Source organism: Dysidea avara, chromosome 12 (genome assembly GCF_963678975.1).
Source record: "Dysidea avara chromosome 12, odDysAvar1.4, whole genome shotgun sequence".
Taxonomy (NCBI): Eukaryota; Metazoa; Porifera; class Demospongiae; order Dictyoceratida; family Dysideidae; genus Dysidea; species Dysidea avara.
The window spans coordinates 13,089,519-13,114,387 of record NC_089283.1 but is presented as its reverse complement, the minus strand read 5'-3'; the positions used below and the strand labels follow the sequence as shown (position 1 = coordinate 13,114,387).

The 24,869-nt window shown below is 37.9% G+C and overlaps 1 protein-coding gene across 1 annotated transcript; it reads right to left on the bottom strand.

Moving 5' to 3' along the window:
- Positions 1 to 13,303: 13,303 nt before the first annotated feature.
- Positions 13,304 to 24,163, bottom strand: LOC136241112 (uncharacterized). The gene is made up of 7 exons (XM_066032281.1): positions 23,672 to 24,163; positions 19,019 to 19,135; positions 18,905 to 18,961; positions 17,359 to 17,426; positions 16,422 to 16,510; positions 14,097 to 14,232; positions 13,304 to 13,479 (listed from the first exon to the last, which is right to left on the bottom strand). Exons 1-7 carry the CDS (start codon positions 24,023 to 24,025, stop codon positions 13,413 to 13,415), a joined length of 888 nt encoding a protein of 295 aa, XP_065888353.1. The 5' UTR covers positions 24,026 to 24,163; the 3' UTR covers positions 13,304 to 13,412.
- Between the last annotated feature and the right edge of the window lie 706 nt (positions 24,164 to 24,869).

Below are 24,869 nucleotides of genomic sequence, written 5' to 3'. Positions count from 1 at the left end.
CTCACAACTCACTTGTTCTTGGCCATATCAAAATTCTTTTTTGATACACAGTTACAAGGGATACTAATTGTTGGGCAGTTGGCCCATGTAACAAGAGTTACCACATTAACAAGAAACAAGGGCTCATGTGAAGCGAACATACTATATATAGTGGCTAACTCCAACACGGTCTTTTTGTAAAATTTTTACATACTTCCAAAAGTTTTCGATGCCATGTAGCTTTCATTATTTATTCTGATATTTTGTATGAGAGATTTTTTATCTTAATAGTGCAATATGCTGCCCAATCAGGATGTTTTAGCTTTATCATACAACCGTTTCATTTCTGTTAGCTATGACCAATTTTAGGGTATATAGTATCTGACTATCTGTTGAGAGTCAGGTTTCCACAACCATGCATTATATTGCAATTGTGAGATGCAATATCATGCAAGATTTAAATATTCTAATAGAACAGTCATATATAACACTAGTAAGAATCCCTCCATATAAAGTTTAGTTGCTGAGCATAAAAACTTGTGATCTGCAGTAACATCCCATACCCTTGGATGGCTCAGCCTTCCCTTTACCTTGATTACCATAGCCTATTCTCTGATGATGTTCAGATATTTGATTAAGCCTTGAATGCAGTTTGAATCAGTTTTCACCTATGAACCAAATGTACCTCTCACTGATAAAGGGCCATCACCACACCCAACAATGCCTGACGTTTCAATTACTACATTTGGCAAAAATATGAGCATATTTGCCTAATATCCACTGCTTGAAGGTTCTTAGTTTACTAATTTGTTAAGCTGCTTTACTGTAGTTGTGCCCAGTTATACTGATAGTAAAATGTCAGTAACTTTAAGTATATGGAACATAATTGTTTTACTAAGTTTTAAACTCTCAGTAAACATCAGTTAATGCAGGTTTACTGAAAAGCTACTAAAATTCCAGACAATTAACTGTTCCATATACTGGGGATATACCACTCTAGTAAACTAAGAAACTTCAAGCAGTGATCTATCCAAATATTTGATTGTCATGTAAGCATTAGATGCATCTGACAGTTTTCTGCACGACTGTCAGCATGGTCTTCAACGGCATCACTCTTGTGAGACACAATTGATTTTCTTTTGTCCAAGAGGATATTTAAATAGACCTAATATCAATGGACTTTACCAAAGCCTTACCACATTGTAGATTTCTATTATATAACCTTCAGTGACAGTGTCTTCTGGTGCCCTACAGGTCTAGGCCCATTACTTTTTAGTTACTATCCCACCAGGAAAACCTGTGTATATAGCAGGCTAGGGAGTCACAAACATGTAACTAAAACTCTGTTAAATGCAGAAAAAAATTCCAGACCGGGTGGTGATATTATCCAGAGATACATGCACACCACAAACTGCTGTAGTCCTGTGTGCTAATAAATTGCTTCAAGATTTCAATTCATTCTGTGATATACAATGACTTTAAGTAACAGAATGTATGTGTCAGTGATCAACTGTTCAGTATGAAATGGTTAATACCCTATACAATGAAGTAGGAATATTTCAAAGTTTAGTCATCAAAATCTTCATTATCAGTCAGTCTCATTCTGACTTCATCTTCACTGTTCATGGATACCCTGTAACAATACAAACAGTGGACCTCTAAGAACTTGGGCACATTGCACACACACACACACACACACACACACACACACACACACACACACACACACACACACACACACACACACACACACACACACACACACACACACACACACACACACACACACACACACACACACACACACACACACACACACACACACACACACACACACACACACACAAACATGCACACACCCACATATGTACACGCACGCACACAATTTTCGAGATGAAAATTAAAATACTGTGGCTATGTACAGTGGAACCTCAGTTATCCTGACCCCTGGATTCTCAGTAAACTGGACTACAGAAAGGACTACTCTATTAGAGTAGTGACTGTTCTATTAGGGTAGTTGAATAGTGCAACTATTTTTACCTATGTTCTTTATGATGTTTTATACACAGTTACAGAAATATGAACTTATCAGACTTATGGACCACCCCTGGGTTCGAATAACTGAGGTTCCACTGAACATAGGTGTAGGAAATACCTCATGGTTAGTGGGCCAGACAATATTAAAGATAAGCTGCAAGCTGAGCATGCAAAACTAAGGGGGTTGGGGAATCCTCCCCCCCAAAGAAAAACATTAAAACCAATATTCTGACATTGAATTTCAGGGTATTTTGGCAGAAAAATATGCTTGAATTATGCTATCAAATACAGCAGTGTATACTTACTTCCATAGCTCACCTATATTTTAGTCATCACATATGGTCACACATAACATTAGCATTTACACGAATATTAATTTTATAGGTGCTTATCATGATCGTCATTCTGAAGTGTTTCAATGTGCAAGCAGATAACTTCATAAATGCTTTATGGATTGACCAGGATTGTTGTTTGATAGCCATCTCAAGTCATCTCTGTAAGTACTCAACTGTCTTCTTACAACAAACAACAATTCAGAATACTCTACAATTCGCCTTTTCAATCAATCAAAATAGCCAAATTACCAAATTATTCAAGGGTGGGGGTGTTTCCCCCTGCTCCCCCACTTCCAACAGGTAACAAGTATTTTAAGGAATAGTTGTTAATTCTTTTTTTTCACTACCTTTGCATAGTAGCTACCCACAATAGGTAAATTTTTTGAGGTAATAATATGGATTGCAGCATACCACTCACAAAAATTAATGTGCATAGTGACACATGCAGTTTAGGGGTGTGTATATAGAAAAGAACTTCAGGTAAACGCTTGACCCAATGCCTTAGTAAAATGGCAATCATTTACACCTGCATGGAGATAAAGTGCTCCCTGACTATATCCTGAATTTGTTGGTAGACTCTCTACACATGAAGCAGTTTCGGCCATTTCAATTATTGCAAGTGTTTGGGTATAAATAACAATCACGCACTGATTATAACCATCAGCTCATCCTTGCTCAATGGTGGGTACCATTATCCCACAAAAACTAAAACTTAATTAATATTTAACACAGAAACACAATGCTAAGTCAATCTGTTTGATGTTATGTTAACTGTTAATATACCAAACTACTTACTGTGTCCTAGATCTGTGAGACTTCTTCCTAGTCACCACTATCAGTACAATAATCACTATGACAACCACAACAACCAATAAGAACACTCAGCTGTACCAATAATTGCAAAGTTAGAATCACTGTCGCCTGTAAAGGTGGATAAAACAAATACTTTTTATACATGGAGCATTAGTAGCAGAGTACAGATTTGTGTGATGGTACTGAGTCACTCTGTAATTAATTTATCAATTTGGGAATCACTTACAGAATTCTCTTAACACTACATATACATAGGAATAGCTCCCCAACCACTCATAAAACCATCACACACACACACACACACACACACACACACACACACACACACACACACACACACACACACACACACACACACACACACACACACACACACACACACACACACACACACACACACACACACACACACACACACACACACACACACACACACACACACACACACACACACACACACACACACACACACACACACACACACACACACACACACACACACACACACACACACACACACACACACACACACACACACACACACACACACACACACACACACACACACACACACACACACACACACACACACACACACACACACACACACACACACACACACACACACACACACACACACACACACACACACACACACACACACACACACACACACACACACACACACACACACACACACACACACACACACACACACACACACACACACACACACACACACACACACACACACACACACACACACACACACACACACACACACACACACACACACACACACACACACACACACACACACACACACACACACACACACACACACACACACACACACACACACACACACACACACACACACACACACACACACACACACACACACACACACACACACACACACACACACACACACACACACACACACACACACACACACACACACACACACACACACACACACACACACACACACACACACACACACACACACACACACACACACACACACACACACACACACACACACACACACACACACACACACACACACACACACACACACACACACACACACACACACACACACACACACACACACACACACACACACACACACACACACACACACACACACACACACACACACACACACACACACACACACACACACACACACACACACACACACACACACACACACACACACACACACACACACACACACACACACACACACACACACACACACACACACACACACACACACACACACACACACACACACACACACACACACACACACACACACACACACACACACACACACACACACACACACACACACACACACACACACACACACACACACACACACACACACACACACACACACACACACACACACACACACACACACACACACACACACACACACACACACACACACACACACACACACACACACACACACACACACACACACACACACACACACACACACACACACACACACACACACACACACACACACACACACACACACACACACACACACACACACACACACACACACACACACACACACACACACACACACACACACACACACACACACACACACACACACACACACACACACACACACACACACACACACACACACACACACACACACACACACACACGCCAGTGTTGGGAGTAACGCGCTACTTATGTATCGCGTTACGTAATATTATTACTTTTGTGGTAACAAAGTAATATAACGAAATACACTATAAAAACAGATAATATAACTCAAGTTACTTTACTTACAAGTGTAACACGTTACCTAAGTAATATAGTTACTGTAACGAATCTAATATTATGTAATATTATTACTACAAGTAACGAAGTTACTAATCTCGTTAGTAATCCTCTGAGTAACGTCTAGCCACAACGGAGTAATGAAGCCTACTGAATGAAGCTTATTCACTAGCTTCTTACTTATAACCAACATTTGCACATTGCCCAACAACGCAATCATGTCACGTGATAAGGTGGTAGTTTCACACGTGACAGCTTAAGGCTGTGGACACAAAGTAATATAATATGTAATATTATTACAGTTACTTTATTTTATGGGTAATATGTAACTGTAACTAAATAGTTCAGTTGCAAGTAATATGTAATATGTAACTAGTTACTTTTAAAAAGTAACTTGCCCAACACTGACACACACACACACACACACGCACACACGCACACACACACACACACATATATCAAAGGATCCCCCTGGGCTACATTTTGCATGTAGCCCAGCTAGATAACTAGGTAGTGATTATAGACGTTGAGGCCGAAATCGAATTGTGGGGATCGATTAATACTCATGTGATTAGGATGCACGACTTGGATATCGCCATGACAACCACTCAGACAGAGAGCATTTTGTTATCCTCGCCATCCTATGCAGGGGCGGATCCAGGGGGAGACCGCCCCCCCCTTCAGAATTTTTATAGTGTTGCTTATTGAACATAGCTAGGCACCTTAGGCATAATTCAAACATTTTTAAGCAGTTTACGACTATGTGTAATATAATAAATGTGTCTGTAGCAAATTATTACTCATATTGACATAGCACAAGGGGAACTAGGTGGGATAGAGCACCCCCTACGTTTAGAATCGAGATACTCTAATAGAACAGTCATTTACTCTAATAAAACAGTCAAGAGTAACATAATTATAAAACACTGTTTGCTGTTGTAAACAACTAAAGCACCTATTCTAAAGTCAGTAAATTACTCTATCCACACCCTAGTGACTATAGAAATTCTCTGGAGATGCAGCTGCACACCAAATGCCAAGATTATCTTATCTATATATTTGCTTAAATGTTTTGTGATACTTGTGAAAGAGACCTTATGCTAATTCTAAAACTTTCATCTTAATTTTCAGCCAAAATTAGCACAAAAATCATTCTCAATAAGTCAATTTTTCTAAATTTCTTTATAGACTTTATAGCTACTAACAGCTTAGTAGCTTCCAGCATTGAATTTTCATAAGCATTTACAAATTTAGTTCACAATTTTAAGTTTTCAAAATTTCATTAGGGAGCAGTTTAAACTAATTCTGCATGTTAACTCAGTATCTTCCAGTGTTTGAACTATCAACAAGTTTCAGTCAAAATTGTCACCAAATTCAATTTCAGAATATTAATTTTCAAAATTTCCTTAGGGAGCAGCCTAAGCCTTTACACTAATTCTTGTTTTTAACTCCAGTGTTTGAACTATCAACAAATTTCAGTCAAAATTTCCACTACATTCAATCTCAGAATGTTAAATTTTAATTTCCTTAGGGAGCAGCCTAGGCCTTTGTGCAATAATTCTGGTTTTTAACTCACACCTTCCAGTGTTTGAACTATCAACAAATTTCAGTCAAAATTGTCACCAAATTCAATCTCAGAACGTTAACTTTTCAAACTTTCCTGAGGGGGCGGGGATGGCATGCCCCCAGACCCCCCCTAGAAAGCTCATGCTTCGAATTTCGCAGAGTGTGCTTTGTACATGGGGAGTGACTGGTCGTACAGACAATGACTTAAAAAGGGAGAAAATCCCACGTGTTACACATGGGACTGATTTAAGTCAGCGTGACAGTGTGGATTTTGCGAAGTGTGCGAAATGAAGAAGAAGAAGAAAACGAAGAAATTAAAACGAAATTTTGTTCACTCGTATCTTGGAAATGGCTGGACCAATTTTCTTCAAATTTGGTATGTAGACTCCCATAACTGGCCGGCACGTCTGTAGCAAATTTGGTTCCAATCGGATAAGGGATCACAGAGCTACATAGGTGTGAAAATTGCATTTTCTTTCTTCCTGTTAATATACTCACGGTGTAGCGCACCGGCTTCTTGGGCCGCACGACACACTATCGTGTGTCTTGATATGTTCAGAACCCTGCCAGCATTGCTATGTCTCACCACCTAAATTTGGTAAATATAAATCTTATATGCATCCAAGTTTTCACCATTATTTCATCATCTCTGTGCTAGTGCGGAGCAATATGACAATATTTTAGTTAAACTGCAGTATCTGTTTTTGATACCATCCAGTTTTTTACCTACTACAAATACCGCGAATTCTAAAAACATAAGTCATTTAGTAGCTAAAATAACATATCTTGTGTGTAAAGTACCTTCTGTGAAGAAGTCTACTTACAGGGATATGTACTGCAGTAAATATACATGGCTTTCGACACAATTCTGAAATTTTTTATATAGGGTTATTTCTGTGTCTAAATCTAGTACTGTAGGTCTAAGATAACATCAAACTAAGGTATGCCAATAATTTAGTCGTACCGCAATATTGATATTGCGGTACGACTAAATTATTGGCATGCCTTAGTTTGATGTTATCTTAGACCTACAGTACTAGATTTAGACACAGAAATAACCCTATATAAAAAATTTCACAGTACCGTACCGTTTATGAAATACCGTACCGTTTATGAAATATCAAAACTGCTCAGCATTACTCTGTGCTAGTACAGAATTAAGAAACTAACTTGCTTACATTGCTAAGCATAGGTTAGATGGGCTGCAGACCCACCTCAATGTCAGGGGAGAGGATTTTGACCCTTTCACTACTTAAAGAATAGTGACTAATAACAACAAAATACTCTAATAGAACATTCATCTAACCCTAGGTGTTTGCAAAGATACGAATCATCCATCTAAAACATAAAACAACAATAAGATTACCTATCATGCATGGACCATGCTCTCTGTGAGTTCTGTCTCTATAACTAGTACCAGAGGAGTTTTGTCAAGCGATAGTTTTCAATGTCAATCAATGAATGGAATGCGACATTACTGGCAGTTTGACATTGACCATGCATGACGCTTAAATAAATAAATATAACACATGTACGTTTATCTTCTTGCAATTCTGTCTTCTCCCTGTCTGCCCAGTCGGTAATAACTTATTAATAGCTATTAGTTAGTTAAACAGTAAGCTCGCCCTGCACTTTGGGATCACTTTGTTGATGAAGACATTCAAGCAGAAGGGATGTGTACACAGGTGAGCAAAATCGAGACTCAAGCTGGTTGCGTTGCTAGACTCGTTGCCAAAATACCAAGGTGTGTCGATAGGTTCAGAGTCATGATAGTAATCGTCGGAATAATCGTCGGAATAATCGTCGGAATAATCGTCAAACTCAGATCCATTGTTAATAATAATAATAATAATAATAATAATAATGCTTTACAGAATAATAATTCTGAGGGTCTACCAGTGACCTACACTGATAGCCTAACATACATTAAAAAAATAACTATACACTAACATTTACATACTTAGTTACAAGTGGTTAAAATTGTTAGATGCAGGATTCTTGGAACAACGGGAACAGGGACAAAGGTAATGGAGACAACAGAGTGAATTGTCAAAGTTAGCTAGGAAATGATTCCATAAAAATTTCTTCAATTTTTGTTTCATTACAGTTAGTGATTGTGTATGATCAATTATTGGCAGAGTTCCATAGTCTAGCTAGGTAGGTGAAAAAATAGGAGTTCGTAGCTGCATTGGTATGAGCTGTCTTGTGGTGTAGTTTGATTCCAGAAGACCTAGTAGAACCAGTATTGAAGCTGACATAGTTCAGGATATTGAACTTATCTGTAGGAGTTTTAAGTGATTTGATGAAAAAGAGGATGTCAGATATATCATAAATATACATCAATGGCAACATACCTAGTTGGGTCAATCTAGTCCTGTAGTCTGAAGTGTAATCAGAGTGTATGAATTTAGTAGCACGCCTTTGTACTTTCTCAATTAATTCTATGTCTTTCAACAAATAAGGTCTCCACAATGTGGAGCAGTATAGCAATTTAAATCTCACTAATGATATGTATAGGGATTTTCTAGCCTGAGGACAATGTGAATCCTTGAATACTCTGCATAGCAGTCCAACTGACTTGTAGGCTTTAGAGGAAATCATTTCATAATGCTTTCTCCATGACAATGAGTTAGTGAAAATAATCCCTATAGGTCTTTGCAACTGGGTGATTCATTGATTATATGGTCATTTATGATTGTTGTAGTCTGAGTAATGGTAGTCACTACCTCCTGCAGACCCATACAGGCACTGTAGTTCTTTTGACGAAAGTTGCTGCGACACACACCTCAGGGATGGCATCAACATCGTACTGGATTAAAGTGAATAGTAAGACTGCAAGAATTGATTTCATCTTTCTCTCCCTCGCTCTCTCCGACTGTATTCTCGCCAATTAAATTCCGGATCAGGGACGTAGGGAGGGGGGGTCCCGGGGGGGCTCAGGAACCCCCCTTGTAAAATTTAGACTTCTGCAAGCAGGATCCTGACACCATTTCAGTAGTGTGGCAGGACAAAATGAGTGAGCAATATAGTGTAATGGCACAGCACAACAATTGATAAAACTTACATTCATCTCTCAGGGAAGGATTTACATAGGTAGCATGAGCCCTCTTCAAAACTTGTTTAAAAGATCGATATACTCTAATAAAGCAGTCAGGTATATACTCTAATAGAGCAGTCAGGTATACTCTAATAGAACATGCATGTAAATATCCATGTCCATATGAAGTTTTTCAGACATTCCAACATTAAATGCAAAACTTAGCATGACCTTATACCTTATACTGCTGTAGCTTTGGTGTGCAGTGTTTAAAGATATAGAGCTCCAATAATTTATCACTTGTGTTATGCAAAATGAATTCATGCTATGCATATTTGTATAGTTATATTGTTTTTATTGTCATTTGTATCAGTGGATTCATGGCTCCTATACCGCAGTGAGATATAACCATCACTTACAGATTACTATTATGTGTCTCTATGTGTTATGCTGTCTGTTTCCACTAGGTGACTTTATCTGGTACTACCTTCATCCCAGGGGCACTTAATGCATCATAATTAATGTACTTTTTGCATAAAATATAGCAATTTGCTGAGTTTTGATTAATTAAAATACTGAAAGTCTCTCAGCGGCTGGGGGCTGCGCCCCCAGACCCCTGCTTCTAGTAACTCAATGCTGATGCTGGAACCCCCCTTCAAAAAATCCTGGCTACGCCCCTGCGGATAGCCTGGATCTCAAGTCATAGGAACGTGTCTTATTTTATAAACACTGTGTTTCCTGTTTGCAACTTACTTAGCCTCGTATTTAGCCAAGAAGTCACAGTCGGCGAGAACTTTAACCGAACACGCGCGCATGCGCATGCCACGGCTTGTGATAATTATTCAGCAGCTACACTGTAGTACTGTGAGTCAAAGGCATGTATAATATAGCAATGCTGAATAAAGTGCATGGCCCATCATGCAGGGGCGGCTCCAGGTAGTATTACGGTAGTCACTCTAATAGAGCAGTCATCTAGTCAAGTCAACTTTATTATTATTATGGGAGCATTAGCTAACCCACACTCCCCTCTATAGCTAGATAGGCATGCTTCACATATATTCTATGTGGTTCATAATTTCTTGCATGTAGTTTAGGCCCTCACCTGGCATCACATGGATTGGAAACCAGTCATCAAAATTCCTGGAACTACACACATGAAACCATCATTTTAAAAAACACAACATACAATTACCCACCAGCTTGAAATTTTCACACCATGCTTCTTTTCACATGTACACCATTACAAAATGACAGATTAAAATTTGCTACATTGAGTTATATTATCTCTCAAAATCATATAAGAGTGGGTGCGTGTGGAAGCCTAGTTTGGTCAAAAAATTTTATTTGGTAACAAATAATACTTGGCACCATTCAAACATCTTGACAATAGGCAGTGCAGTCTTGGGTAAGTTACTTTTTAAAAGTAACTAGTTACATATTACATATTACTTGCAACTGAACTATTTAATTACAGTTACATATTACCCATAAAATAAAGTACTGAACTATAATAATATTACATATTATATGTGACCGAATTTGCGAAAAGGTACCTTTTTCACACATTTGACATACCAACAAACAAAATGTCATAACTGTTGACTCCTTGCACTGATTGACTTTCTTTTTGTATCAAAATGTAGCCACATAATTTAGGCATATTCATGGAAAATTATAGACACGTGCTTGCAATGATACATAAGTTACAAAGTTTGAAAGTTGAAAAAATGGGTCAAATTTTATGTGTGAAAAAGGTACCTTTTCGCAAATCCGGTCACATATTACTTTGTGTCCACAGCCTTAAGCTGTCACGTGTGAAACTACCACCTTATCACGTGACATGATTGCGTTGTTGGGCAATGTGCAAATCTTGGTTATAAGTAAGAAGCTGGTGAATAAGCTTCATTCAGTAGGCTTCGTTACTCCGTTGTGGCTAGGCGTTACGGCTCAGTGGATCACTAACGAAATTAGTAACTTCGTTACTTGTAATAATAATATTACGTAATATTAGATTCGTTACAGTAACTATATTACTTAGGTGACGCGTTACGTTTGTAAGTAAAGTAACTTGCGTTATATTACAGCGGATTTCTCTTGCATTCGAATCTTCGTATTCCGTATTGCGCAGGTGCCTTCACTTTCAAAGCCTGGCACGTGCACAATACGGGCTACGGAAAATTCGAACGCAAGAGAAATCCGCTGTACCTGTTTTTATAGCGTATTTCGTTATATAACTTTGTTATACCACAAAAGTAATAATATTACGTAATGCGTTACTCCCAACTCTGACTATAGGAGAGTGGACACAATTCACAATCAAAAAGGATGGAAGTAATTCCATCGATAACGCAAAGAAGTTTGTGTTTAATTTGTAGCTGCCGTAATTAGCTTTTTTTTTCGTTGTAAAATAATTTTCGTATGCAAAATTTGTACGAAAATTTTTATACAAGATCGAACTACTCTAAAACCTGGTTCATAGCATAGCACATAATGTTTGTCAACAGGAAGCCAACCAATGCCGGCTCAATAGGCAGACACATGAATCTAATTTTCTTAAATTCTTTTAGTATACATACAGCCCAGTTATGCTGGCGATGAAAACAATGAAAGGACCCCACACTAGTAAGGAACATATAACTACAGCCCAAACATGACAACATCAGTGATTCAGTCAAAGCATTAATCCTATAGCAGGAAGTACTGCAAACTATGTGAGAGTTCAATCTTAAGTTGGTCATCAAATACAACTGTTAACAATACAACTCCCTATACTTTTGGGTGGAAACAGGCGTAAGGGAAACATCACCAACATGCTGAAAGTTGTTCAATGACAGGCACGTTTAGCTTCAACCAAAATTAGTAACTTAGTTTACTCTATGTAAAACACAAAGAAAGAGAATTAATGTTAACCATCAGGTGAACTTTATCACTATACTATACGGGCTGTCGACAGTGTAGCCATGCAGTCTGAAGTAGGGATTAGGGGTAGATGATCGTACTTGTTCCATTGCTTTTTATTTCTATGAAAGTAAAGTTTCTAATTTCTTACACTTGTTTGTTTACTTATTTGTAGCATGACAATGCATACCACATCAAAGAAAAGGATGGCACCTGCCAGACACAATGAGTCAATTAATCCAATTACTATAGAAATTCTAGTACTAAAGCAACCTTGTGCTAGCATGAATCAACATCTACATGGTAGTGGAGAAAGAAATGGAACACAAAGGACAAAGGTGCTGTGGTAGGCGAAAAGGCACAGCTTGGACCAAAGCAACATCAAACAACAAAGAAATTAAGCCTGTAGCCTTGGAAGTCAGCAGAAAATACAATCCCACAGAAACTTGTTGGAAGGATTTGGGATTACTCTGCAAACACTTTTTGGGCCTGGCTATATGTAACCAACAAGCTGCCATGAAGAGCAAAATGAAGATAGTTATAGTGAGATATTTTCAGCCAGAAAAGCCCATAATCCCTACTATGATTACAACAATATGGATACAAGAAACAACTACAAAACTTCACTTCAACTATGACAGACTGTCTGTCCAAAAGGTTTCAAATGACATACTGCAAGGCTTCAGTTGTCATAATTTTACCCACTGGTACATAGAGAGGAAACCACAATATGATATGCAGAATTTCCTGAACAGTGCATAAAAAATACCCTGGCATCCATACATTTTACTTTTGGTATGTGTAACTCAAAGAGTTCATGATATGTAATGATTGAAAGTAGCAGATTGTATGTGTTAGTGATCAACTGTGTGGATATAACAACATGAAATGTTATGTACAATGAGGTGGGCACATTTCAATGTTCAATCATCAGGATCTTCATTGTCTGTTAGCTTCATTCTGAATACATCTCTGCTGTTAGTGGATACCCTGTAACAATAGAAACAACAGGCCTATGTAACACACACAACACACACACACGGAGGGCTAAAACATAATATCTATTCAGTATCCAGATAATACTTGAAGCCAAGAGAACAATTTAAATAAATTTCATGCTAAATGTTTATTGATACATAGCTCCAGTAGTTAGTTGGGCAGCTTTGTTGTACTACCCAGAACATCATCAGGTAATTTTAAGGTTAAAGGTTATTTCATGGATAGCAGCATTCAACTCAAAACAAAAATTAATATGCATAATGAAACATACAATTTAGTTACAGTTTAGGGATATTATAAGAACTCCATCCCACATGGACATGTGTGCAAACTAAAATGTATTTGCAACAAACAGTCTGACAGTCTGCCAGTTGTAAGTATTGCTCAGATTGGGATGGGTCATGCATGACCAAGTGAATTCACAATGGTGTCACTCAATGCAGTTATACAGCTAACATTATAATTCATGACTGATAATAGTGGCTAACACAGGTGGGCCTTGCAGGTCTACACACAATGCTTTTGTGGGTGCCCTATCCCACAAAATGTTATTGAAATCTATTATTAACTTATCAATAAAATTTTCAATTCATGGACACACCACATACCGTGTCCTAGATCTGTAAGGACTCTTCCTAGTCACCACTATCACTACAATAATCACTACGACAATCACAACCATCAACAAGAACACTCCACCAGCAGCAGCTGCACCAATAATTACAAGGTTAGAATCACTGTCACCTGTGTATGGAGGTAGATAAAATATATACAATAATTCCAATGAAAAAAATGGAAGTCCCTAATTCTTGAATACAGTGGAATCTCAGTAATCCAAACCCCACTCATCCGGATTCTCAGTTAACCAAACTACGGATATGACTCCTCTATTAGAGTAGTGACTGTTCTATTAGGGTAGTTGAACACTACCGATATTTTTGGTTATTTTAAGGTTATTTATATACAGTTTCAGAGATACAAACTTTTCAGACTTATGGACCACCCCTGGGGTTTAGATTCCACTGCACAGAATTGTAATGCTATGATATAATATTTGTCTTATGATATTGAGCCACACTCTAATAATCCAGGGATCACTTGCATACCGTATCGGGAAGTTTCAATGGAAAAACTTTCATGGATATTGCAGTTTTGTCAAAAATCGCAAAAGTTTTCGACAAATGCTAGATAAGTGTCAGTTGGGTCTTTCTGACTGATTTACATGTATGCAAATGTGTGAAATTATCAGCTCAACAACGTGGAAGTGTATTGTATAGTGGCAAATTTTCAAATTTTCAAAAAAGAGTGCTAGATTGAAAGTTTTAAAAATAATATATTTGAAACAATTCCTGCACCACACCATAGATAATTAACTAGAAGATGCACAAAGTAAATTTGGGGAAGCTAAAAATGGTCGCGGTAACCACATACAGTAGAATTTGCTGCTGTGATTGCTCAGTCCACCTGTTTGTGTAGTTCATGGTACTTCTGTACAAGTTTTAACACAATAATGGACAATTCATTGTAATAAGCACATGATGAAGTGACTAACTGTACAAGATTCACTCTAAGTAAGTAGTCTTCTACATATGCTCTACTATGATTTTAGAAGAAGTCTAGATAACGGTTGTTACAGAAATAGTACTACGTATAAATACTCTAGTAAAACAGTCATGACAATAACTGCTAACCTAATTGCTCAATTAGAGTTACTGGCTGTTCTATTAGAGTATGTCAATCTTTTTCTGGGATTGTGTTTTCACAAAGAAATTTTCAGCATAGAAGGATCTGTTAATACTAGCATAGTATTTATTGTGCCTGTGAAATAGGCTAGTACAAATGGATGTCATTTTTATCCAGCACACGTGATAACCAGTACCTGCAGCAATACATTGGCTGATTCTGATACCTCATGAAAACAGCAGTATCAGCCCGATACTAGAATCGGTGCAGCCCTATTTATCAGTAATGTGTGTTGCAGCAGTCTGTAGGTGTGCATGAAGCCATGTCCATTGCTGTGTGTACACCACATTCAAAGTGTATGTGTGTGCATGCGTGTGTGTATGTGAGTGAGTGAGTGAGTGAGTGGGTGGGTGGGTGAGTGAGTGAGTGAGTGAGTGAGTGAGTGAGTGAGTGAGTGAGTGAGTGAGTGAGTGAGTGAGTGAGTGAGTGAGTGAGTGAGTGAGTGAGTGAGTGAGTGAGTGAGTGAGTGAGTGAGTGAGTGAGTGAGTGAGTGAGTGATAGAATTCCTGTATAGTGATTCTATGACTTATTGTATAGCGGAGAAGTTTTGAGGGGTGAAACTTTTGCAGTAGAAGGCAAGCAAACCTATTGTGGTCAAATTTTTGTGGTAGCGCAATGCATGGTGACGCCTACCGAAAGGGTTTAGCTATTTAAGTAAACAAGGCACATTCCCGATAAGTGGGCAGGGTGCATGAAAGAAGCTGGACTGCTTCAAGGGTTAGACTATATCAGATTTATCCTATGTGCAAGGTTAGATTATGACATGTACTTAACACTTAACGACTGATTAGTTAAGTGTTAAGCACACACACACGCACGCACGCACACACACACACACACACACTATATACAATGTGACAAGTATGGACTAGCATGGACAATAAATTTGGAAATAAACTGAAAATGGACTTTCAACTTTAAACAATAAAATATAGGAAATGACAGTTAACAGATACACATACACTAAGCATGTCCAGATTTTCCACAAATGGTACTAACTTTAGAAGCTATTAAAAACAGCCATGAACTGAAAAGCAGTACACAGGAGCAACAAGCTAAAGAAATACATATAGTAACTACTTTAGACAGCTATAGACTGCATGAAGAAAACAGTTGGTGAATCTTTTCTGTATATCCATAAGTGGTTTGTGGGGAATAGCTAATTTGGGTGGTACAAACTTAAAACTTACTATCATCGGAAGTGAACTGTTCAAAATTGACTGTACAGAGACTGGAATTGCCAATACCACATAGTTCCTGCAATCGTGAGGCTTCAGACCTACATAAAATTGGAACAAAGGTTATTTTTCATACACACAACCAAGCTATACATATAAATGAGCTTTCAACAGCCAAAATTTGCAGATTAATAAATCAATATCTTCAAACCACATGTGACCATCTCAGCGAAAACTCTAGTTCGCACAACCTCTGATTTTTTTTCTCAGCATTATCTGCATTGTCCAAGGAATGGATCAGCAAAGTTTCCATCAATTATGCTGTGAGTAATTTTGGAATTACAGCACTAGACAGAAGGAAGAACAAGGAAATCGATTTGTACAATGACTATACTAAAATAAACTACAGGCGCTTACATTCGCAGCCATACCTTCCGTTTGGATTAGTATACAATATTGGAAGCTTACAATGTTTTCCATGGATAGGCAGATCAACCAAGGAATAGTTTTAGCCCTGCAGTCACTTGCACATAGGCGTATGAAGGTGGTTTTGTTGAAGAAATGGCAACAATTTTGTTTACATCTACTGCATCATAAACAAACACACATGACATGCAAACCATTGGGGCTACAGAAATGAAACAATGATTTCGAACTCCCCATAGTAGGTGAATAAGATGATGAATAGGTTTAACCAATTTAAGACTTCCTTTCTTGAGTAATGGCTTGATTAAACTTTGCATAAAATTTTCTTTTGCACGCACAATTTCACCATTTTGTTTTAATTTTTGTTTTTCTCAAAACGCAAATGGGTTTCGTTGAGACAGCCACATATGAAGTAAAAAGGAACAGTATGAAGTTACTCTTCTTTTTTATCTTCATCACCAAAATAACAAACTATAGAACTTCTGTTCTTAGAAAATAACTTGACATTTGCAAATATACATACCTGGTGCTCTTTGGCATTACAGACAAAAGTGTTGAGTAACAACAACTGGAGTTGTACTTCAACAGGACCTATGTTAGAATATGAGTAGTAATAAAACAGACAGTAAACTATACTCGAATTGTACATTCAGACACAAATCACAGAAGTATACAATTCACACTGAACAGGATTTGCCTCAGGCAAATCATTTACTGTCCTGCTGACCCAAAGTCATGTAAGAGTCTTAATTAATAAAGATTCAATAAATATTTATCAATGAATTTAAACATTGTAAGATTTTAAAATATGTAATAACTTAAGTAGCATTCATGGTAACAGGATCTGAGAATTATTAAGGCAAGATTTGAGCTATTTCACAAACTTTAATATTCATATAAACAATGGCATAACATTATACACAATTCATCTATTTAAGGTGGTGGTCAAGTGGATATATCAGATGTCGTTACTATTAGAAACCTTATAACCTATCTGTTGTACCGTATGGCAAGTTATTTTTGAGTATAAAATTTTGTACAAGAAGCAAAATCTGAATTTTGAATTCGAAGAGTGCATATTCGAAGTCCAGGTGTATTCAGAAATTCGCATCACAAATTATGAAGATACATGAATGTTTGCCAAAAACTGACTTACTGATGGAATAGCTAACCCCATCCCTGTGCACTGGAGAGAAGATTGGGGGAGTCTCAAGTAGAGTAAGCTCACTGGCTCGATCACGCTCGATCGTAGCTAGCTAGTTATCTACCATAGTTTCTAGAGCAGACGGCATCAATTCCCATTCTGGATCACCTGTTTTCTGGTTATTGACACAGTAATGATACAGTTTACCCATGATCATCAGTAATACTGAGCTAAAACTCGAGGAATACACAAGCGAATCGCCAAAAGTCGGATTGTTGCTTTCACTTGTGGGAATTTATTTTTGAAGAACAACCAGACATGGGAATTTATTTTCGAAGAGAAGGGCCTCTTTGAAATATCCGAAAATAACAGCTATACGGTACATAACCTGCAAATGTGCATGGTAAGCTTAACTGTGCAGGTACACCTTGAACCAGTGTAGTCATGATAGTGCTGTTACATTGATTATATAACTCATGCAATGGCACATTTTGTAGTGTCAATATTGACAACAATACAGTGGTCCCTCTATTATATGTATCCGAACTCATTTGCCCTGAGTATATTCAGATAACAGATAAATGAAGCCCATTCATTTACCTGTTCAATTACTCTAATAGAATGCACACCGTAAACAAACCACTCTAATAAAACAGTCATTTCTACTGCTTATAACAGAACATTTGGTTAATTGATTCCCAAGGGACCACTGTATATAGGAACAAAAAAATTGTTATTGTTGTTAGCTCTGGCCTGAACTCTGCATGAGAAAAATATAGCATTTTTAACCACTTGACTTAATGACACGGAAAGAAATTCATATGTATGAGTGATTACAAGCATGCCATGTCAGCATATTACAAGTTTAAGAAACATGACCATGCATTTTTGCACATGAACAACTACTATCTTAAAACATACGTACCTGCTTGCACTCTTGGTTACAAGTACCAGCGTCCAGTGCACTCTGGCAAGGATCCTCCTAAAGGTACCAACAAATACCTTGAACCATCACACATTAATAGCAGTCACAACTTACTATGTCCAAGTCATCAGGTAGTTGTTTATAACACGGGTTACCATTGGAGTCATTGGAACAGAGGACAGCAAACACTTTTCCAAAGTTCAGATTTTTGTACTCTTCTGGTAGTAAAGACTGAAAGAAATTTAAATAGCTTCATAACAATTGGCATAACCATTTTGACAACAGATGTGTACATACGTACATCACATATGCAGAAGTGCTAGCCAGAGGCAAGACACAGACAATAATCTATATACATCGTGTGTGATACAATTATGTATACTGTAAGAATATGTAACTTTGGACCAACCAAGAGTCCTGATTATCAAGATGTTCGGATTTCCAGACAAATAATTTGGGACATTAGTGTGTCTAAATTACATGGGTATGCAAGCTCACCGGCCTAGATGTTTATTTGCAGTCCCTTTTTTTCTGTCAATTTTTAAAACTGATGTGGAACAGTTTACCAGCTACAAATATTATGCATAAAAGCCTTTAAAAATTCTAATATCACTAAGAAAGTAGGTTTCTAAACATTTTTCAATTGAGAACCTGGCATATAACCAGTTGAGTCAACACACAGCACACCTCACCAATGATCACTAATGTGTTGAGTAGCATTGCAGATCTCACAATTGATCACTGATAATGCCTCATTAAGGAGGTTGCATTCTTTTATAGATAATAAAGGTGTGTGATAACAAATTTAGACATAATCAATATTTCCTTTTGAAACTTATCTCGATTTTCTAACATATCTAGAAATACGTATTTTAGTTAACTGCTAATAATGTAACCAGTAAAGTGAGCAAATTGTAATTTGAAGAGTACAAAGAAGCGTTAGTTTTAGCACTGCGCCCAGAGAGTTGTAGGTAGTATACACCATCATGGTACATACATAAGTTTATTATTATCTAGATAAATAAAACCTATCATCCTTATCTCCTTAACTATTATGATATCTCAACAACCGGATACATCTAGATGATCACACACTCTAATAGATAACAATGTGGACAGTGATTTACATATTTCATATACTACCAAATTTGAGGATGAAAAGAATCATACATCAACAGTGAGGATTGGGACACGTGAATGTTTATAAGCTTCTGGCCAAGTAACACACAATACTAGGTCAATCTCTTATTGAACACAGTAAATAATATTGGTAATGAAACCATATTAGAACCCTGCCATTATCATCGCAGGTTCCTCACAGAAAAGAAGTAACTTTGTTGTATACAAAGGAACAATCTCGACAAGACATGTATGCATTGTATGCAATAGCTATAACATTGCACAAGCTTGATATACACGCAGAAACACAAGGGCCACAGGTCCAAACGCGAGTACATTATATATATATATCAGACAAATCACAAGTGTCCATGTTACAACTAATACATTCCATGTGGGTGAGTCACAAGTGTGAGAAACTGCAGGCATGCTTCAAGAGTATATTTATATTGAGCAATTTGAATTTCAATCATGGATAACAATGACAAGAGGCAAATGCTAATGTAATACTTGAGCATGCAGAGAATATCAAGCATGGCCGGTTTTTGGGTGATATTCTAGCCCAAACCTCCATGATTCCTAATACACAGTACTACTGCACTGTATGATAGTTAGGCTAAGTGTTCTGCTAAGTGTTTTCTTGAATGTATAAGTATTAGTGTCACTTAGTTTTGCAGCTGTAGGCATCACTAACTAATCCTTTTCGTGTTGTGGGGATTGTTTTTCTACATAGCACATTTCAACCACGTAGCAATATGGTTCAGACGTTCTCAAGGTCAGCAACCTATACTCTTTAGTGCTTAATTTAAGCATTTAAGCATCTTTAACGTGGTTACAGATATCATTAAAACCAGCAAAACCTACAACTGCTAGTTTAACGTATAAGTAACGTTTTGTGAGTGCCATAGCCCACACCATTATCCCACGACCAGTGTTTAGATACCTTTGTAACTAATGGGATGAATGTAGGTTTGTTACGCACTTCTAGTATATATTGCTTATACCACAGCCACTCAAGATTTGCCGTGCCTATGCCCTCAGGCCTACAGCAGGTAAACTCTTCGTGGCCATGGTACATACTCCCTCCTAGGGGAGTTATATTTTGATATATCTCCATTTCTCGTTAATGCATTCCTCAGCATTGATAGCAATGCTATTATGAGCATTTATATACTTTTTCTTCCCTTTGAAGTGAGGTGTGAAAGTGGTGTATGTAATAGTTGTAACATAGGCACAAGGGCTTTGCCTGATATTTACGCTGAACAACATACATACTAGGTAAAGCCTGAATAGCCAGTGCTACAGCTACTATATATGTAACCCATGACGGATGATCAATTATCCAAGCCAATACTGATACGTATATATGCCTGAAAGATTCAATTAAGGGTCAGCAACTGGTACACTTTGGCTATACAAATCCTAAGAGCTATCACAAAGAATCTCGATTATGTGAATTTAATGTTTTAAGCAATGCTATTTAAGGTCTATATGGGTAAGCTTGTTTGTAGAGTGGTAATTTCATGTTACCAGTAATGTGGGTGTGGTGTGTATTCGAAAATGCATGGAAATACTTACTATGGCACTAGTTCTTACCTTAGCCACATTTTTTTCAACTCGTATTATAGCTAGGATAACAAAATGCTTTCCTGAGGCCAAATCCAAGTCATGCATACTAATCACGATTATCATGTGAGTCCACAATCGAATTTAGCCTTAACATCTATATAGCTTACCACTGCCCAGATGTAGCCCAGCAAAGTCGCCAACTGGGCTACAATGAAAATGTAGCCTGAGATCTGAGGTGTGAAAGTGATACATGGAAAGTTAATTACGAAAAACCATAGGAAGCCCAAATAGGCCTGCAAATAGTTACTCTTGGTTACCCATGCATACTTTTACCATAGTTGAAACAACATTCTCTTTGAAACAGTTTATTAACAAACAAAAAAAGCCACCTAAGTACTACAACTCTAGAAATGAAATCATATGGCTTGTTACCACAGTAACTGTACATGTTCATCCTGTAATGGTTTCTGTGCCATTTGTTCAAAGTCCTACTTGTTTATTGTCATTAACTTTAGCTGTTAACCTCATAACAAACTTGAATATGTTGATAACAAAAGGTGAAAATCAACTAAACTTCTAAACCAGAGTTAGCAAATTAGATTGATATCTTCTTCAGCACCTTTATGGCTCACAAGACACTCTTGAGTCACAAAAATAGAAGACATCTCTCAACATATATATACGGAACAAGGTACATACCATTCTATACATGTCAACAAGGCATGGAACAAGCTACTACATGACAATGCATACTGGAAAACCACCTACACATGAATAGTTTGAGATTTGAAATGGAGATTGGAATGGTGAGTGAAATCTAGAGACAAAGTTATGGCTGGCTGTGTTGACTCCTTACTGGATAAAATACATACAGAGAGAGACCGAGTTATAGTGGAGTAATATTTACTGGTTGAAATTTCAAGTGCACAAGCTTGTTGGGATATGTAATTACAATAAGTTTAGTTCCCAACTTTCCCATATCAGGTATCATGTGTCAACTACAAGCTGGGAGTATATATGCAACCACATCTTCAACAGCCAATTAAGTTGTGTCATCACCCTTTGTAGTTTGTGACATGCCAATATTGTAAGCATGTTGAAAAAATAAGTTAGCAGGCAAAGTATGAGCTTGTAATATAACAAACCCATAAACCTAACATATCTTGAGGGTGGATGCCATTGGAACAAAAAAACAACAACATCAACTACCTCTATTCAGCACTGTATACGTATTATGGCATAGATATACTACATACCCGGGATTGTGTACCGACTTTGTTAACACTTATCAACATGCCACTCTGCTTGTACTTAATCATAAACATTTTCTGTAAAACTGGCCATCTCCTGGTGTTAGTAATATGAAATATTTAACCTCTTCAACGTTTAGTAGATAGTAAAAGGATACACTAAAACACCTCTCAATAGACTGAATTACCAGGGAAACGCTTGAAATACAGCAAAAGCATCACAAAAGTGATTTTACAAACCTCAAACTCGCCATCATATTTCATCAAGTAATGACTCAGAAAACCAGGCTACAATCGTCATGCCTATCTTAAATCATCCGCTTGTGTCCACTCAGGCAACAGTGTCATAGCAAGTGACATATTTATAGCCACCCAACAAGAGCTGAGATCCCCAAGCACCTTGCGAGTGGATACCTCTGTTGTACCACTCAGCTCGTGCCGATTTACTGGCTTCAATACTTAGTCAATCAGGATCTGTCCTCTATTGTAGAAGGTGGCAGATATGCACCTAGTGCAACAATAGCGCAATAGACTACAAAGGAAAAGTGTTAACAAGTACAATGTGGATTATTCCTTTGAAAACCAGCAGTACACAATCCCAGGTATGTAGTATAATATCTATGATTATGGGGATGCAACTCAGTGTTTGAATGGTCTAAAACTTTTGCTGGGACTTGTTGGATTTAAAGTGCCTGCTCCCCAGGCTGCTGTTTGGATGACCTTCTTCAGTATGCATGGGTCATTGCATTTGTACATGTCATAGCTACACACCTTCAGCTTGTACCCCCCACATATTATAGTAACACACATACTGATCATAGCTACTCACTTTGCATTTTGAAAGAATCTTTTTCATGGCATTCCAACACATCTTGCTTGAGCATAATTTAGCAAAATCATACGAGTTACCGGAAAACCCTCCTGACCCATCGTAGTCGCCGCCACTCTGAGACTGATAATCTGCAGGAAAAGCCGTTTCGGTAGCAGACCCATAATCACTGTAGTCTCTATTGGACCGGTCGCTTTCAAACCCAACGAAACACTGTTGTTCTTTCGGTGTAAGACTATACGCGGCGTGCATACATTCGGGGTTAACATCAGCATCAGCCTGTCGCTTGAAGATACTGGCGTCAACTTCGAGCCGTAGTAAAGCAAAAAGTACAATGATAAGAACTCGCTTCATCCTTGCTCTCTCAAAGAGTAATTTTATCAGTGCTCTTCTCCTCGTGGTCTTCTGCTAGCTGGACAGTAGCTATGAGACTTGGTAGCTGAGTCACTCCGGCGCTCCACGCAACCTCCGGTTATTGTAGCTACGGTTGGATATACGGATAACTGCATGAAGATGACAGACCGGAAGTCGCATGACCACACAAACACCTAACAGGATGTATGTCACTGAGTTTCTTTTTTTCTTGTCAACTGACTCTACTTAGGTCTCAGATCTCTGGGTCTCAGATCTTTTAGTGAATGCATATGCCTCCACTTCGCTAGCTACATGGGACAAACCAACAAATATATATATATATCCCCCAGTATGGTAATGAAGCCAAGCCAGGATAAGTACACTGAAAATGAAACATCAGGTGATATCATGTACCTTAAATGAGTGATTATTTCCAAGCATGCATGCCATGTCTGGCCAATATAACCATTCAGTTAGCATGACCAGCCACACTGAAAATTAGCTAATGACCCAATTGCATAGCTATTATACTTGACAGTTTAGACACGTGTGTGTGTGTGTGTGTGTGTGTTTGTGTGTGTGTACGTATAATTATCTAGGAGCTTAAGAGCCACCGAAGGCAACAACACACGTGCCATTATTATCAGTGGAGGATCCAGACTTTCAAAAAAGACAAACCTGACTCTGAGGTGAGCTACAGTCTATTTTGAATAACCACTCACAGCTATGTTTCACAGCCATAATTACTGAGGCAGTTCCCTAAATTAATAATCGCTGGTGACAGTGCTTCTACAACACTAAATTAGTAGGTAATATGATATCACCTACCAGGAAAATGAATGGC